This window comes from Phyllopteryx taeniolatus, chromosome 1 (genome assembly GCF_024500385.1).
Source record: "Phyllopteryx taeniolatus isolate TA_2022b chromosome 1, UOR_Ptae_1.2, whole genome shotgun sequence".
NCBI lineage: Eukaryota > Metazoa > Chordata > Actinopteri > Syngnathiformes > Syngnathidae > Phyllopteryx > Phyllopteryx taeniolatus.
The window spans coordinates 48,808,635-48,827,617 of NC_084502.1; the positions used below are offsets into that span (position 1 = coordinate 48,808,635).

An 18,983-nucleotide genomic window follows, 5' to 3' on the forward strand; every position below is an offset into this window, starting at 1 on the left:
GAGGTCCCTTGTCACGTGTGGGGAGTAGCTGGACCCAAGAGCAGGCGGAGGCAGATTTAACATGATGAACAGTTTATTGAGGAAAGGTTATGTAGGTGGTCCTGGATGTTTTGGCAGGCAGTGGCACGGACAGGTGGCAGGGAGTGGACAGAACAGGCAGGCTTATATACCAGGGGTGATGAGGCTGATTGGAGACAGGTGCTGAAAACAGAGAGGGGAGGGGGGAGCGAGAGATGACGTAAAGTGCCCTCCCGGCTCCTATAATGGAACTGCAGGGCAGTATATGACATCCCTTCCAAATCTGATGTTGGATTTCAAAATAAAAGTCCCCTAAAATATGGATATTTCACTGTCACTACCACTGATTTCAAGAAATCATTAAAAAAAAAAAAAAAATCAATTAGGTATCGCAACACCAGTCCAGCTCTGGGGGACACTAGACTACCCCAGGTCTCCACCAAAAAGGGTCCCATCCAAATCTGATGTTGCATTTCAAATTAAAAGTCCCCTGAATTCTTCATATTTCACTGTCACTACAACTTATTTCAATTATTAAAACAAATCTATGAGTTATTGCAACACCAGTCCAGTTCTGGGGGACATTACACCACCCCAAGTATTCACTAAAAGAGGTCCCATCCAAATCTGATGTTGCATTTCAAAATAAAAGTCCCCTGAAATCTGCATATTTCACTGTCATTACCACTGACTTCAAGAACTCATAAAAAATGAATCTATTAAGTATTGCAACACCAGTCCAGTTCTGGGGGATACTAGACCACCCCAGGTCTGGGGGACACTAGACTACCCCAGGTCTCCACCAAAAAGGGTCCCATCCAAATCTGATGTTGCATTTCAAATTAAAAGTCCCCTGAATTCTTCATATTTCACTGTCACTACAACTTATTTCAATTATTAAAACAAATCTATTAGTTATTGCAACACCAGTCCAGTTCTGGGGGACATTACACCACCCCAAGTATTCACTAAAAGAGGTCCCATCCAAATCTGATGTTGTATTTCAAAATAAAAGTCCCCTGAAATATGCATATTTTACTGTCATTCCCCCGAATTAAAAAAAAAAATTATTGGGTATCGCTACACCATCCCAGGTCTCCACCAAAAGAGGTCCCATCAAAATCTGATGTTGTATTTCAAAATAAGTCCCCTTAATTCTGCATATTTCGTTCATCATCACTATCATTACCCAATTTAAAAAAGAAAATTCAAATGCCAAAGCAAAGCAAATTTATTTATATCTAGCATTTCATCCACAAGACAACTCAATGTGCTTTACATGATTAAAAGCGTTTAAATAGAAAAAAAAAAGCTGAGAAACATTTAAAACAGAGAGCGAGAAAAAAGTAGGGCTCGATCGCAGAGCCCTACTGGGTTTATCCACCATTCGCATTTCTTTCATGTAATCAGGACCTAAATCATGTAGTGATTTATAGACCAGTAGCAGAACTTTAAAATCTATTCTAAACCTGACTGGGAGGCAGCCTCTTTGTTCTGGTCAGATCCCAAGCTGCAGCATTCTGAATGAGCTGGAGCTGTCTTTTTGGGGAGTCCAGTCAGAAGACCATTAGTCAAGTCTACTTGAGATAAAAGCATGGATGAGCTTCTCCTGGTCTGCTTGACATATGCAAGCCTTCACTCTGGATATGTTCAGATGGTAGAAGGCAGTTTTAGTAATTGATTTGATATGGCTGTTCAAAGTCAAGTCTATCAGAACACCAAGGTTTCTGACTTGGTCTTTGGTTTTTAAAGAGAATGACTCCAGGTATTTACTAACAGCGATCCTCTTTTGTTTATTTCCAAAAACAATTATCTGTTTTGTTGTGGTTTAATTGAAGAAAATTTTGGCTCATCCAGTTATCTGTTTTAGACAGTGACACAACACCTTAATTGAACTGTAGTCATCTGGAGACACTGCTAGACATAACTGTGTGTCATCTGCATAGCTATGATAGTCAAGATTACAGTTCTGAACAATTTGACCCAAGCGTAGCATATACAGACTGAACAGGAGGGGTCCAAGATCTGACCCTTGAGGAACCCCACAGGTCATTGCCAGTCGATGAGATTGAACACTTCCAATGGTTACAAAATAACTCCTTTGCTCCAGGTAGGTCCTGAACCATTTAAGGACTGTTCCATTTAGTACTCCCCACATTTCCAACCTGTTCAGCAGTATATTATGATCTACCGTATCAAAAGCCGCACTGAGGTCCAACAAGACCAGAATTGACACATTTCCTGAGTCAGTATTCAACCTTATATTATTTAGCACTTAAGAGCAGATTCTGTACTGTGATGAGTTCAGAAACCTGATGGAAATATGTCAAAAAGCCCATTTAAGTTCAAGAAATTGCTGAGTTCATTAAAAATAACTTTCTCAACAATCTTGGCTATGAAAGGGAGAATTGAGATGGGTCTATAGCTTGTGAGGTGGATTTTTTCGCCTGTGGTTCCGAGTCGGAGGTCACCCGGGAGAACTCCGATGTCCGTCGGCATGGGATGAATGAAGACTTCGAGACACTTGGCGTTTGGGCTAATTCGATTTAATGAACAAGCCTTAGTGTCTTAACAGCTGCTTACATTGGCAGAACAATGAAAAAGCCCCCGAAAACCCCTGGATCTCAGTTTATCAAGGTTTAACTCTCTGGACGTGGAATTAGCGCCTCCCTGGGTGCACCCGGAAGATGGCCGTTCCTCATGACCATATTTGGAATCGCACCCGCCTGCTGGCGCCTCACCTTCCAGCTACGCTCACACCCGGTTCCCTCATCTTGTAAGATGCAAAACCAATCCTCTTTGCCGACCGGGACGCCTGTTGTGAACCCAAGACATGTTACTATCTGGGCGGAGAATGAAAACCCTAATAAACATACAAATGGTGGAAGGAAGTCCTTTGATGTAGAACTTTAAGGAAAAGATGGTTGGCTTGAATACAGATCTCCAAACATTTGGCCCTTGCAAAGGAACTCTGATTGTGGTACTACTGAAATATGTCTAGTGTTCTATTTTTTAGCAGAGGCTTAATGGCAGCTACTTTAAGAGCTTTAGGAAACTCGCCTGACTGAAGCGAGCAATTGATTATTTGCTGCAAATCAGCGAGCACAGACTTCGCAATAGCTTTGAAAAAGTCAGTTGGTATTGAGTCAAGACAGCTCATTGATGGTTTCAGCTGCTGAATCGTTTTCTCTACAGTTTCTACATGGTAATAGTTTTTCCTGGGTGGCTTCAGATGGAGGATCATTTTGCTGATATTTAACCTGATGGATTGTATTTTTTTCACTAAAATAACAGCCAAATTAATTGCATTTATCTGCTGTTAGGAGTTCTGGAGCTATCTGATTCGGGGGTGAGCTTGTCAACCATAGCAAACAGAGTGCGAGTATTGTTGAAATTCTTACTGATAATTTCAGAACAGTGTTGCTGTGTAGCCCTAACTAAGGATAAAATTACAGAGACTGTCTGTTGAGGTCATAGTCAATTTGGAGTTTCGTTTTTCTCTACTTACGTTCTGATTTCCTACACTTTTATTTCGAGGTCGTTACCGTCATTGTGCTTTTCCGCGGTGTTCTAGGTCACCTCAAGATTGTCTTAGTTTTAATAGTAGCGACAGCATTCATGACGTTTGAGATTTTACAGGTGACATTACCCAAAAGCTCATCAACTATCTCAGCATTCACAGTTTGTGGCACAGCTATGGGCTCCATAAACTTAGTGGCGGTACTCTCATTTGTGTACCTTTTCTTAATAAACAGAGGTTGTCTTGAACTTTTGGAAGAATCTGTAATTCAAAGAATACACAAAAAATGGTCATAAATAGCCATATCTATAATGTCAATTGATAGAATTTCAACATCCTTAGAGATGACCAGGTCTAAGATGTGACCTTGAGTGTGAGTTGGACTCTTAATATGTTGAGAGGGGTCAAATGTGTCTAGTATAGAGTTCTTTCGATTATACCCCCCCCCCAATGTTATTGTCAACATGAATGTTAGTCTCCCATTATGACAATAGTTGTAGTCAGTACAAATAACTGTCAGGAGTTCTGAAAAATCCTCCATAAATTTTCTATTGTATCTTGGAGGCCTATAAATTATTAAAACAATAATCTTTGGGTCACCTTCAACTAAAAGACTGAGATATTCAAAAGAGCTCAAATCACCCAGTATAATTTCTTTGCACTGAAATAATGACTTAAAAATAACAGCAATACCACTGCCTTTTTTCCCTATTCGACACTTGTTCAGAACATTTAAATTTGCTGGTGTTGCATCATTTAAAATGGCGTTACAGCTACTTTCTGTTAACCATGTTTCATTTAGTAACAAAAGGTCCAGATCATAGGTTCTAATAACGTCATTAATCAACATTGATTTATTACCGGAGGCCGACTGGCTAGACCGTCTGCCTCACAGTTCTGAGGACCGGGGTTCAATCCCCGGCCACGCCTGTATGGAGTTTGCATGTTCTCCCCGTGCCTGCGTGGGTTTTCTCCGGGCACTCCGGTTTCCTCCCACATCCCAAAAACATGCGTGGCAAGTTGATTGAAAACACTAAATTGCCTGTAGGTGTGAATGTGAGTGCGAATGGTTGTTTGTTTATGTGTGCTCTGCGATTGGTTGGCAACCAGTTCAGGGTGTACCCCACCTCCTGCCCGAAGATAGCTGGGATAGGCTCCAGCACTCCCGCGACCCTAGTGAGGATAAGTGACTCAGAAAATGGATGGATAGATGATTTATTACCCAGTGAACTGATACTGAAAAGAGCAAGTCTCGCAGAGATAACTGGAGACAATGGTTAGAGAGATTCACATTTTATCCACACTAAGTATGTAGTTCTACTTTTTTGTGCCATATTTCTTTGACCAACTTTCTATCCCTTGTAATTACAGGGATGAAAAATGCCTGATCTCAATTGGGGTCGGACTTATTCTGAAAAATACCCCGCAGATATCAGTCAGATTTGCAGATAAGATTCTTCATGGGTGGAGGAGGGGCCCTTTGCATCTTAGTGGATGGTGGTTTCAGCCGTGTCAATAAGGCCAGTGTTTTCTTTTCGGGCCGCTGAATGACGTACACAGTAAGAAATGTTGGTAGTCAATAACTTAACCCTTTGTCTATTTAGACAGAAACAGTCTGCCATGTAAAGATGTCTGCGCTCCCAAAAAAACACAGAAATTGTGGTTTCAGCCGTGTCAATAAGGCCAGTGTTTTCTTTTCGGGCCGCTGAATGACGTACACAGTAAGAAATGTTGGTAGCCAATAACTTAACCCCTTGTCTATTTAGACAGAAACAGTCTGCCATGTAAAGATGTCTGCGCTCCCAAAAAAAACACAGAAATTGTCAATTAAACTCACGGGTAGTGCAGTACACACTTCTTTGAGCCACTTATTTAATTGACGAGAGAAACGTTCATCTCCAAATCGTACAAGTGGGAGAGGTCCACTTATGAAAACCTCATCATCCAAACATTGCACTTTCATTAGGAGGTCAATGAAATCTCGCTTCAGTACCTCTGATTGCTGCTTGAGAACATCCAGGGCCCCTGTGTGTATCATGACAGATTTCACAGTTGGGTACTAATTAGTGAGCTTCAGGATTTTTTTTAGAGATATCAGACACGTCATTGGTAAAACACAGTACTTTGGTGTTCTTCTCACTGCAAAAATGTTTCACATCGTTGACAGCTCCATCACCAACTATTAACATTTGGGGTGCCATTTTTTTTCTTGTATAATTTAGTTTCATACCTTTCAGTGGTGGTGGGGCATGAGCATTCTTGGCCAGGGTCTTGTAAATGTGGCTCAAATCTATTTGTAAGTCTGACGTCAATGTTTTGCATTGCCTCACGTCCTTTTTTCTTGCCCTTCGCTGTAGCTACGGTCGTTCACTCGGGGTTGAAGCTGCCCGGAACGCAGGCCAGCCGGATTCCTCGGTAATCTGCTGGTGTTGTGTCCTCCCTTTTAGATGTTGTCCCATATCTTTGGGCTTTGCTCCCAGTAAATTCCAAGGAGAACTGCTGGATGGTCCATTACCATTTCCACAGTCCACATCCGTCCTCTTTGTTGAGCTAAGTGGCTGCCTGTTAGCACACTTCTGCTGACCATTTTGAGACATCGGTAGAGTGGTTTCATTCCCCGACTGTCCATTTACATTCACTTCAAGACGGTAGATTTGTTTCCAGGATTGACATCCTCTGCAGCAGTCCGTGAGAGTCCTTTGTGGAAAAGGGAGGCATCTTGATTGCCGGTCTTGTTGCTAATAGCAAGCTTGTGCTAATTAGCAGGCCACGCTCACATAATGGTTAGAGTGTATGAGAAAATATTGGAATATGGCAACAACTGACTGTATCTACAAAAAAAGTACAGTCCCACAGGTTTAAAAATATCCAGGAGTCGCTGCTTCAAGTTTAAAAAGAAAAAGAAAAACAAGCTGATCAGCAAGAAAAAATGCAAACCGAGGCAAAGCAAGCAGGGCGAGCAAAAAAGTGTGCACTGTACAAGAGCGAGAGAACCAATTAATATATTTGGAATGATTTATTTATTTATTTATTTTTATTTTTTTAAATCAATGGTAATGACTTTTATTTTGAAATACAACCTCAGATATTGATGGGACCTCTTTTGGTGGAGACCTGGGATGGTGTAGTGTCCCCCAGAACTGGACTGGTGTTGCAATACCCAATAGATTTTTTTTTAAAAGTTTAAATCAGTGGTAATGACTGAAATATGCATATTTCAGGGAACTTTTATTTTCCATCCATCCATCCATTTTCTACCGCTTATCCGGGTCGGGTCGCGGGGGCAGTAGCTTTAGCAGGGACGCCCAGACTTCCCTCTCCCCAGCCACTTCATCCAGCTCTTCCGGGGGGATCCCAAGGCGTTCCCAGGCCAGCGGAAGGACGTAGTCTCTCCAGCGTGTCCTGGGTCGTCCCCGGGGTCTCCTCCCGGTGGGACGTGCCCGGAACACCTCACCAGGGAGGCGTCTGGGAGGCATCCGAATCAGATGCCCCAGCCACCTCATCTGGCTCCTCTCAATGCGGAGGAGCAGCGGCTCTACTCTGAGATCCTCCCGGATGACCGAGCTTCTCACCCTATCTCTAAGGGAGAGCCCGGACACCCTGCGGAGGAAACTCATTTCGGCCGCTTGTATACGGGATCTTGTTCTTTCGGTCACGACCCACAGCTCATGACCATAGGTGAGGGTAGGAGCGAAGATCGACCGGTAAATTGAGAGCTTCGCCTTTCGGCTTAGCTCCTTCTTTAACACAACGGACCGATACAAAGTCCGCATCACTGCAGACGCTGCACCGATCCGCCTGTCGATCTCCCGTTCCATTCTTCCCTCACTCGTGAACAAGACCCCAAGATACTTGAACTCCTCCACTTGGGGCAGGATCTCATCCCTGACCTGGAGAGGGCATGCCACCCTTTTCCGACTGAGGACCATGGTCTCAGATTTGGAGGTGCTGATTCTCATCCCAGCCGCTTCACACTCTGCTTTTATTTTGAAATGCAAAATTAGATTTTGATGGCACCTCTTTTGGTGAAGACCTCGGGTGGGCTACTGTCCCCCAGAACTGGGTTGGTGTTGCGATATCTATTAATTTAAAAAAAATAAATAAAAAATCAGTGGTAATGACAGTGAAATATGCAGATTTCAGGCGACATTTATTTTGAAATACAACCTCAGATTTTGATGGGACCTCTTTTGGTGGAGACCTGGGATGGTGTAGTGTCCCCCAGAACTGGACTGGTGTTGCAATACCCAATAGATTTTTTTTTAAAGTTTAAATCAGTGGTAATGACAGTGAAATATGCATATTTCAGGGGACTTTTATTTTGAAATGCAAAATTAGATTTTGATGGCACCTCTTTTGGTGAAGACCTCGGGTGGTCTAGTGTCCCCCAGAACTGGATTGGTGTTGCGATATCTACTAATTTATTTTTTTTTAAATCAGTGGTAATAACAGTGAAATATGCAGATTTATTTTGAAATGAAACATCAGATTTGGATGGGACCTGTTTTGGTGGAGACCTGGGGTGGTGTCGTGTCACCCAGAACTGGACTGGTTTTGCGAAACCAAATAGATATTTTTTGTACATATTTGTAATATGCCAACATCCCAACAATTTTATATGCAATTACAATAGTTTTGTATCGAACAACATGAACATAAATATTTATTTTTATGCATCTGGGATTCTTTTCAACAAAGCGTGAAGAGACCTTTTTAGGATGGTCTCATTTAGCATCAGGCAACCAGCCAGGGAATGTTTGTGTGAAGCATTCATCTACAAAAGAAAACACATAGGCATTGGTTAAAAAAAATAAAATAAAAAATAAAAACTCAGTGAGCCATTGAAACAATGCATTATTTTATACTTACGAGGCTGCCATATTTTGTGAGGACAGTCAACATAATTTTTGCAAAGTTGACAGATTTTGTGAATTGAGGGGCCTGGCTAACCAGCTGTTCAGTCAACTGGGTGAACAGTTCATCATTTATGTCAGGCTGCAAAAAAAGAAACTAAACTGACATGCCACATATGACATCTTTAGACTGTATGATGCCACTTGCTGCGCATAAACGTCTGCTAACCTTGGAATCCAGCAAGCTGTGTATAATAGAAAGGAGCGTCTCACTCCACGATATTGTCAGTGTCATCCTGGAAGGAAAAAAGGGTTAAGATTCAACTAAAGAATGAAGCGTTGAAATGTTGTTTTACTGAAGCACGAGCAGCCTGTAGTGGGAATCCAGACAGCCTTCTATCAGTTTGTTCATGAGCTCAGCTTGTGCACTGCCTAAAAAAAAAAAAAAATAAATAAAAATAACAAAATAATAAAAATAAAGGCTTAAACTAAAGCATGTGTCCAGATTTACATCAGCATCATTTTAATTTTTTAATTCAGCCCTACATTTTCCTCACCTAAGTTGTCCTGCTCTAAAAGCGGTCCAATCAGTGCGTGGCACAATGATCTGGTGTAGCGGCTGCAGAGTGACCCCACAGCACTCACCAGGCATCTGGATGCAGGCTCGGAGAGGGACAGCACCTGCACACAACAACGACTTCTGTGAAGCCACCCCCAACTGCAAAGGGCCCCGGAGTGAATAGTGAGCCACATACTCTCTGCAGCAGGAGGTTTTTGATGAGCGTCGCAGCGGTGCTGAAGCTGAGGTCAGGCGAGAGAGCCAATATGCTGCTGCATAGCTGAGGCAGAGTGTCCTCTGCTAAGTCGGACAAACTCAACTCGCAACACAGTACTTCCACCTTTTACACAAGAGAGCACATATGGCATTCATTGTGACAAAACGGCTCCAAAAAGTTGGTGCTTCTGGGTTTTTCCTGTCACTGCTCTGTCTGAAAGGTACCGACCTGGAATGGGGGCTGGGGACATTCACATTTCACATAGAGTATCTTTCTGCAAAGTTGGCACATCAGGACGTAACCATAGATCCAGCATTTACTTGCCTGTCTTTCACACAGAGCCCAGCATGGAATATTGCCACGCCCGTGTGAGTTTACACACAGCTAATGCCTGGATTAGACTACAAGACAAATTTGGTCTCTCACGATGGGAATATGGAAGACTACTTCCATAAAAGCCTGCAGTGTCTCGGTCACAACACTGGCAACACCACACGATATATATTACAATATCACCTTTTACGATCATTGGGCTAGTCAGATCAAGCTGTCAGGGGAGACGGGACCAGAAAACACCATTGCTCACCATTATTGGCACCCGTGAAGTTTTAGTAGTAAATGTGGAATATCTCCTGAAGAAAATGAATCAAGTTTCTATTGAGAACTTGTGTTTAATACAAAAGAGCAAATGATAAACAATGTTTTATGGACAGATGAAACAAAAATAGAGCTTTTTGGCAATGCACACAAACAGCATGTTTACAGACAGCGCAATGAAACCTTTTATGGAAAAGAACACCCTGCCAACAGTCAAGCATGGTGGAGGATCCACAATGCTGTCGGGCTGCTTTGCTACATCTGGCACTGAAGGCCTTGACTGTATCACAGGTATCATGAAATCAGAAAATTATTATAAGATTTTAGAGCAAAATGTCTTACCCAGTGTAAGAAAACATGGTTTGAGGTGAAGATCATGGGTGCTCCAGCAAGACAAAGACCCAAAGCACACATCCAAAATCACATAGGAATGGTTGAAAAGGAAAGAAATGTACTGTTTTAAAATGGCCAGCAATGAGTCCTGATCTCAGTCCAGTTGAAAATCTTTTGGGGGGAGCTGAAATCTGCCATTGGGGAAAAGAACCCTGCAAATGTTCAAGAGCTTGAACAAATTGCAAAGGACGAGTGGGAGAAAATACCACCTGAGAAGTGCAAAAAGCTTACAGATGGATACAAGAAATGTTTGGAGGCTGTCATTGCTGCCAAAGGGTGTGCAACCAGATATTAAGGTGGGGTGCAAATATTGCTGCAAATGCTGTTTTCAGTTTTTTGTTATTTGAAATGACAATATCTAAGTTGAAAAAATTATTTTCTTTGTTAAAATACTTTGGACCTCCATTTAAAAAGATCCTGATGATATAAGTTTGGTACGTTTCCATTTATTTCTATACAGGTTATGCAAAAAATGAAGGGGTGCCAATAATGGTAAACACAAGATGCAATTTATTGGTCGACGTCAAGGTGCTATATGGGAGGGCTGCCGTTCATATGTCGCACTACACGGAAGATATCCCCCCAAAAATCCCCAACATGCTAGAATTTTCATTCTGGCATTGTAGGGCTTCTCCTATGCCAAATCGTTGATCGTGGATTATGTCACACTATAAGGAGTCTTGTCGTTCCCAACAAAATATGTCGGGCGATCTGGAATGTCACCCACGATAGCGAATCGGAACAATAACAGGGCTAAAATCTTGTATTCTGATCCAGGTATGAGACGATTACCCACAATTAGCTACTAAGATGTTGTCAGCACCAGCATCTGGTGTTTGAAATTACTTGGACAATTATATTCAACAACCAAATGTGAGTGCCGGGTGTTAAAGCTTTCTGCTATTAATTAATTAATTAATTAATTCGACTATATTTATTTCTTACTCCATACCAGCATGCAACAGCTTAATTTTCTGTTTTATTTTTCTCTTTTCAATTTGATTTAATTGTTTTTAAATTGTTCTTCAATTCTGCTCTTTGTATTTGTTTTTACTTTGTTTTTTCTGAGTGTTTATGTACGCATGTCTATCTATCCATCTACATAAATGCCATGTAGTCTTATACTTTTGTGATTTGGCAGTTTTTCCAGGAAATCTCTGTCAAAGGGGATTTATAGAACCACCCACCAAAGCCAGCAAATTTCCAGGTTGACTCCACACAGATCAGCGACCCGGGGGGGGGGGGAACATGGGAAAGCAGAAAGAGGTGGAACTCTGGCTGTGTGTCAGGGAATAGCAGAAAAGGGAACGGTGGTTAAAGTTGGACTTTAAAAAAGCGCAAAAGTGTAAAAGGACACGCAGACGAAGCAATGTCCCGCTTTGATTGGTTCTGCGTTAAAGGCAGACGATTAAATGCCAGACCTAGTGTTACATCTCATACGTGCCAAGTTGCCAACTTTGTGTAATTTCCGCAAGAAATGACTATAGGTACTGGATAATATATTACACATGCATGTATTTGTGTGTTTGTTTGAAACAGTCAAGTTTACTATATTTGTTTAGCCCTTAATCACAAGAGTCCCATAAAATTCTGGAATTAGTGGGGGGAAAATGTCAATATCTGTTTTTGTGGTTGTTTCCCCCCCTAAAAAGAAAAAAAAAATGTTTAAAAAATTGGAACACAATTGAAAAAATAAAAATCAGCAAATAGGTGACTGTGCGGGTGCCGAACCATCAGTATGCGGGGGTCCACTATACAAAACAATGAATACGGGTGTAAAATGATTTGTAGTACATACTTGAGCGGCGTTACAGTCATTCAAGACTTTAAACACATCAAGCAAGCGGTGGTCCCACTGTGAAAGTTTGAGAAACAGTCACAACAGTGACAAACAGTACAGTATAGCAGAAGAAACCCAAATATTTTTCTTACCTCTGAGGTCTGACTTTGTAATAATTCCTTTATTTGAAGAACAGAGGTCTGAGTGAGCACATAAAAATACAACCTAAGTTTGCTCAATAAGCAACTGGTGTTATGATAATGCACTTAATGGTAAGTGTACCAAAGAGTGTGTCCAATCATTAATTTTCACCATTTACAGAAAGAAATTGAGTGAAACTGATTGATTTACAAGCATCCATCTTTACCTTCATGTGTTCGGGCAGAGGATCATGGGCATTGTCCTGTTCTGGCGCCTTTGTTTCCAATACTTCTGCCGTCTAGGAGCAAAGTAGAACTCAAACAATTAATCAAATAACTTGGATAATTCAATTACAAAAAAAAAAAAAAGTCTGCCTCGATGCTTCGCAGTAACCATTTTTCCACAAGGACGAATGTTACTGCAGTTTGCAACTTGCAGCTTCAAGTAAAAATCAGTTGGCGCGCTGGAGGCGAACCCGTAAGAAGGTGCGTAATATACAGAGAATGTCCAAAGTTTGGAATCATTTCCCAATAAAAAAAGAAACTGCAAAACAGAGCTAACGTACCACAACAGTACGCCTACGATCGCCAACAGATGGTATGAATGTTAGTTAATTTAATTAAGCCTACCACCGCTAATTACAACGTACTGTAATGCCTCCACAAGTGGTCAAGGATAGACACAGCTGTCAGTCCCCTTTCAATGGCTTTACTGAACAAACGGTAACAAAATAAAAACTTAATAAGCACATTCATACACAAGCTACTACGACTAAGGTTTAGCCACTGGCTAGTTAACAGCCAGCCACAAACCTGAGCTCACAACAACTAACTCTACACTCTCATTCACAGACTCCCACATAACTCACCAGGCCAGGCCCCACCTTTTAAAGCCACACACTTCAAGTCACAGATATTATAGTGTGGAACATGAGGATGATGACCCCAATTAGACAAAAATAATACCATAATAACAAAAATAACCTCACATGCTCATTTTGTAGGTATGCTACTAAAACCACCTGTACATCAAAATAGCTAAAGGTTTGAAACACGGATAAATTGAGCCCTGGTTTGTAAGAATCGGATAAGGATGAAGAATTTTATGTCGCAAAGAATCGGCCCAAATTTTGAAATTAATGTAAATCAATAAGAAATGTGTGATCAATACCTCTTTGTTTGAAACAAGCCCACGTTTCTTGTTAGTTGAGACAAAAATGTGATGTCTAAACAGGCCATTTTCTTATTTTTCAACGGCGGTGTCCGGGACACACCGAGAGCAAGCGAATCCTCAGATTTACTTCATATTTCACAGAAAACAAGATTAATAATAGTTCACCATGTCCATGTAGTTTGCAATCGTGTCTGAATCCTATGAATGTGTGATTTTGGGCACAGAAATCGAGGAAAATGTTCATCTTTGTCAGAACCAGAGAAAATCTCTGAATTTAAGATTTCAAAAACAACAACATAATCTAAAAAGAACAAGGATTAGCCTATTTACCAAAGAGAAAACGCGATTTTGGTGGACCTCCGCTAAATCCAAGTGCTGGAAATCCGGCAGAGCGAAATGGAAAGAAAATAGCGTCCGGTTTTCTGGATTTTGTAACATACCTACATTCTGTTGTTTAGTAATACAAAATCATTTTTTACCCGATTACTTAATTAATCGTTGGGATAAATCGGTAGAATAATTGATTCTAAAATGATTTGATCGCTGCAGCCCCAATCACAAGATGAGTGATCACTAATGAGACAAGGCATGTGTTAAATCATCATACAGTATTTCTCCATTTGCTGAAAGAAGTGTGGTGAAATCGTCATCTTTACCTTAGTACGTTCAGGCAGAGGATGGTGGGGGTTCTCCCATGCTGGCATCTCATGTGAAGCATCCGTGTTCAATTCTTCCACAATCTGCAAAAAGTGTTACAACCTTAATGGCTGCCATTGTAGCAAGGAAGGTGTTCAGAAAAAGGTGTGGTAAAATGGTGAGTTGATGGACAAACTGTCTTGTCCATCTTTACCTTCATATGTTCAGGCAGAGGATCGTGATCATGTGCTCGCCCAGCAATATGGTCATCTGTCTTCATTCGCTTGTTCTGCTGCTGAATTCCTTCATCCTCATCATACAGAACATCAAAATGGCCCTTCCTTTTCCACCCTGTTTCCATTTCAGACAAATAAGGCACGGTCTGGCATTCTTCCGTTTGAAGGCCAGAGCACTCGCCCCACCGTCCAGTCTCACCACCCACTCGCTGTGATAGTGCTGTTAGTCGCTGAGCACAAGCTGGGCTGTAAAGAGGTTCCTCGCTGGGGGAGCCCATGTTTCTCTCCAGTTGCTTCTTCCATGCAGCGACCCAGGGGCTTGGACAGGGCTCCTGACCAAGACACCGGAGTAGACGGAGGACAGCGCCTTCGGGGAACCGCGAGTGGATCAGGTAGATTAACATCAGCAAGTTTTGCTTGAACAGTGCTGGAAAGAGCCACACCAGGGGTTCACTACATGTGAGGGGGAAAATGGTTGTGAGAGATAAGCCCAAATAATATTGTAATGCAACGATTCTCAAAGTGTGGTACGAGTAAAACTAGTGGTACGCGGGCTCCCTCAAATGGTACATGAATAAAGTACATTACAGTTACATGTAATCTTCAACAACTGTTTTTTGTAAAAAAAATATTTAGGTACAATTATTTACTTTTTCTGTGCAATACATTTGAATTGAATAATAACGGAGTTTTTTCCCCCCTAAAATTCCTACATTTTTTTTTTGCTTATAATATTTTGACTTTATCCCTGTAAAATAATTGATTTGATTTTTGACTTTATTCTTATAAATTGCAAATGCTTTTTTAAATGTAATAACGACTTCATTGTTGTTGAATTGGGGATTTTTTTTCATATTCCTTTTAGTATTCCGTCTTTAGCCTTGGAGAATTTTGGATTTTTATCTCATATAATTTGAATTTCATCCCTGTAAACCTTGGGGTGTTTGTTTTCCCCCATAATATCACAACTTTGTCATATTATATCTCTCATAATATTATGACTATGTATAATTAGAAGTTTTCCAAATACATTTTGGACTGTTCTTGGAAAATTACTTCTTTCGGCTTGTAAATTACAACTTTAGGAATACAACCGCTCTCTCATATTTGATAATTATTTAGGCCTACTACGCTACTGAATTTTAACGTTGGTCAGTATGGGGCTAATTATTTTTGGGGTTGTACTTAGTGTAAAACGTTGGAGAAACCACAATGGCTAACTTCGAATGTTAGCTTTAGTTCACAAGTTCTTTATATGCTACAAGGTTCAAACTAGTTTGGGCATTCTAACCATTTCATAGTTGAGTTCCTGCCACCAGTTTGGACTTACACGGTAAGGGGCTGCCCATCCATCCGCGGGGATGTGATTTCGTCTCGACAAAGTGTTTCGAAGAAGTCGGCCAGCGACCGCTCAGGGTGGGCCCGCTGCTGCCGCCTAAAGACTTGAAGCGCTCTGTGGGCACCGGAAACTCCAGAAACCAGCGAGCGAGCCAAAAGCTTCCACTGACCGTCAAAGCGACTCAGAAACTGTCTGGCGTTCATCTCCTGGTGAACTCGACCACAGAGCCACTGGCCATTCCCAATTGTGATTCTCCTTACGTCATACATACGGGTCGGAACTCATTCTCCTTACGTCATACATACGGGTCGGAACTCAATCTACCGCCATCCATACTGCGCATGTATACATCGCCTGCCCCCTTGTGGACATTTATGGACAAAACTTGATTGTTATTTGAACTATTATGGCCTTCTTGATGTCTTTCAACAGTGTCGGGATTGGAATAGTCATTGAAATAAAAACAAAATTTGATCGTGTCAGTCATCGAATTTATTTATATGATGTGCGGGTAATGCTATAGTATAAAATAAATCAAACAGATGAACTGTTTAAACTGATGCAGGTGTTCAAACGATGGGGTGTTGTGCTTGTAAATTCTGGGGTGATCTGGATTCTATTTTATTTCATTTTTTTTTAAATTAACAATTCCCTTCTCAAGTTTTTGTTTTTTGAAATAACCTCACAGGTTTTGGAGAAAACACTATCACTGTACTCTGGAGGCAGCAAGCCCGTGGCCTTTTAAATACAGCACTTTTCTGCCAATTGTGTGAAGAAGAAAAAAAAGTGAATGAGGCTATAACTCCAAGACTGAATTGGAGCCCAAGAAAAAACAGTTGAAATTAAACTTGAGAATTACAGCAGCAACACATCTACTTGCATACATGCTTACACTGTGCATTATCTTACTTGGAGAAATCTACTCAGTGTTGTCATACAGGGGAAACCCTCCTTTTATAGCAGATGCCATGAATAAACAATTGTCTTTGACATTTAAAACTGCTGATGCTCCAACACAACCACTAACATGCAAAATCATTAGTGTCAGTGATCACTACTAGTTCTTAATGGACCACAAACAATTGCATCCACACCATGGCATGTGGCAAGTGGATTTAACATTTAAAAGCTAAGTTTAATGTACAACCCCAAATCCAATGAAGTTGGGACATTGTGTTAAACAAATAAAAACAGAATACAATGATTTGCAAATCATGTTCAACTTATATATAATTGAATACACTACAAAGACAAGATATTTAATGTTCAAACTGATAAACTTGATTGTTTTTAGCAAATAATGATTAACTTAGAATTTTATGGCTGCAACATATTCCAAAAAAGCTGGGACAGGTGGCAAAAAAGACTGATAAAGTTGAGGAAGGCTCATCAAACACCTGTTTGGAACATCCCACAGCTGAACAGTCTAATTGGGAACGGATGGTTGCCATGATTGGGTATAAAAGGAGCTTCTCTAAATTGCTCAGTCATTCACAAGCAAAGATGGGGCGAGGTTCACCTCTTTGTGAACAAGTGTGTGAGAAAATAGTCAAACAGTTTAAGGACAATCTTCCTCAACGTACAATTGCAAGCAATTTAGAGATTTCATCATCAAAAGGTTCAGAGAATCTGGAGAAATGTAAGCGGCAAGGCCGAAAACCAACATTGAATGCCCGTGACCTTCGATCCCTCAGGCGGCACTGCATCAAAAACTGACATCAATGTGTACAGGATATCACCACAAAAGCTCCAAAAAAGCTGGGATAGGGTCATGCAAAAACGTTTGGGAACTGAGGACACTAATTGTTGATGCTTTGTAGATGGAATTCTTTCCCATTCTTGCTTGATGTACAGCTTCAGCTGTTCAACAGTCCTGGGTCTCCGTTGTCATATTTTATACTTCATAATGCGCCACACATTTTCAATGGGAGACAGGTCTGGACTGCAGGCAGGCCAGTCTAGTATCTGCACTCTTTTACTACAAAGCCACGCTGTTGTAACACGTGCAGAATGTGGTTTGGCATGGTCTTGCTGAAATAAGCAGGGGTGTCCATGAAAAAGACGTTGCTTGGATGGCAGCATGTTTCTCCAAAACCTGTATGTACCTTTCAGCATTAATGGTGCCTTCACAGATGTATAAGTTACCCATACCATTGGCACTAACACAGCCCCATACAATCACAGATGCTGGCTTTTTAACTTTGCATCCATAACAGTCCAGATGGTTCTTTTCCTCTTTGGCCCGGAGGAGACATCCACAATTTCCAAAAAACAATTTGAAATATGGACTCGTCTGACCACAGAACACTTTTCCACTTTGCTTCAGTCCATCGTAGATAAGAGAAGCTGGCGGCGTTTCTGGGTGTTGTTGATAAATGGCTTTTGCTTTGCATAGTAGAGTTTCAAGTTATACTTACAGATGTGGCACCGAACTGTATTTACTGACATTGGTTTTCTGAAGTGTTCCTGAGCCCATGTGGTGGAATTTTCATTCAAGATATGTGAGCCATCTCCTAAGCTTTGAAAAGTAAAAACATTTTGACCTATAAATACTGCTTTGAGATGCTATTTTAAACTCTTGTTTCAATGAAAAGAGTTCAGCACTGCACTTTATACAAATTATGTTTGCTGTGAAGTATAGTTCACCAAGCGTTGATTGTTGGCCCTCTAATAGGGAACATGAGCAGTAATTGGGACTAGAGGGAGCGCAAAGAGCTCGTCATCCGCTCCCATTCATGTGAATTGACCTTGCAGCCATTGCTGGCAACAGTGAATCCAAGCTTGGCTATTTCATACACCACAGTTACATTACAAATTACACATTTAAGTTTAAAAATTACAGCATATTAACTACTGTTGTAAAACAAGGCTGTCCATTTTTTTTTTTTTTTTTATGAAAGATTATTTTTTAAATGAAATTATTAATTTTATTAATCCTCAATCACAAGCACCAAATATACTACACAGTATCATTATGCCTTGAGATGGTATTTTAAACTTGTACTTAAATGAAGAGAGTTCAGTTCAGCGCTGCACGATATACAAATTACTTTTGCTTTTTTCCCCAAAGACCCACCGGGGGTCACTTTTGTACTTAAATGAAGAGAGTTCAGTTCAGCGCTGCACGATATGCAAATTACTTTTGCTTTTTTCCCCAAAGACCCACCGGGGGTCACTTTTGAAGCAAAACTTGCCACAGAGCACACCAGTCGGAGTTTCCTCACTTATCTTTGCACTGATCTTATCACAGACTTTATACCACATTTCAGATATCCATCCACAGTTCAGGTAAAGAGAGCATGGGTGGTCAAAATAAAGTGTGACAAACCACAGTAAATACATGATTACTGTGATAACTGTTTTGTGATTTAAGCATGATTTACACCAACTTTGAGAGCTCAAATGTTTACACTTTGTGTGTGGTTGGGTTCAAAGGCCGCCACCTAGTGGTCAGTTATCCCACCTCAGTTTTGAAAGAATATTAAACCAGTAAGAGAAATGAATTGCTTATGCAACTCAAA

At 40.9% G+C, this 18,983-nt stretch overlaps 1 protein-coding gene across 6 annotated transcripts; it reads right to left on the reverse strand.

The window, feature by feature from the left end:
* Positions 1-55: 55 nt before the first annotated feature.
* fance (FA complementation group E) lies at positions 56-15,801 on the reverse strand. Of its 6 annotated transcripts, none has more exons than XM_061800211.1 (13): positions 15,454-15,801; positions 14,102-14,550; positions 13,908-13,991; positions 12,305-12,376; positions 12,090-12,137; positions 11,956-12,012; positions 9,147-9,290; positions 8,949-9,072; positions 8,748-8,823; positions 8,621-8,687; positions 8,408-8,548; positions 8,248-8,312; positions 56-201 (listed from the first exon to the last, which is right to left on the reverse strand). In XM_061800211.1, the coding sequence occupies exons 1-13, from the start codon at positions 15,470-15,472 to the stop codon at positions 57-59; spliced, it is 1,491 nt and encodes a 496-aa protein (XP_061656195.1). In that variant the 5' UTR covers positions 15,473-15,801; the 3' UTR covers position 56. The 6 variants fall into 6 exon arrangements, with proteins under 6 accessions (XP_061656195.1, XP_061656154.1, XP_061656161.1 ...); XM_061800170.1 differs by having other exon boundaries at positions 14,102-14,576; positions 15,454-15,799; XM_061800177.1 differs by having other exon boundaries at positions 8,408-8,533; positions 14,102-14,576; positions 15,454-15,797.
* Positions 15,802-18,983: the final 3,182 nt, after the last annotated feature.

Bases quoted from the DNA above. Each gene is read 5' to 3' on its own strand.
- fance (XM_061800170.1), bottom strand. From the start codon at position 15,731: ATGTATGACGTAAGGAGAATCACAATTGGGAATGGCCAGTGGCTCTGT. The intron at 12,377-13,907 runs GTAAAGATGACG...CTTTGCTCCTAG, and splicing joins CTCTGCCTGAACGTACTAAG to ACGGCAGAAGTATTGGAAAC. The intron at 8,313-8,407 runs GTAAGTATAAAA...TTTCTTTTGTAG, and splicing joins TCACAAAATATGGCAGCCTC to ATGAATGCTTCACACAAACA.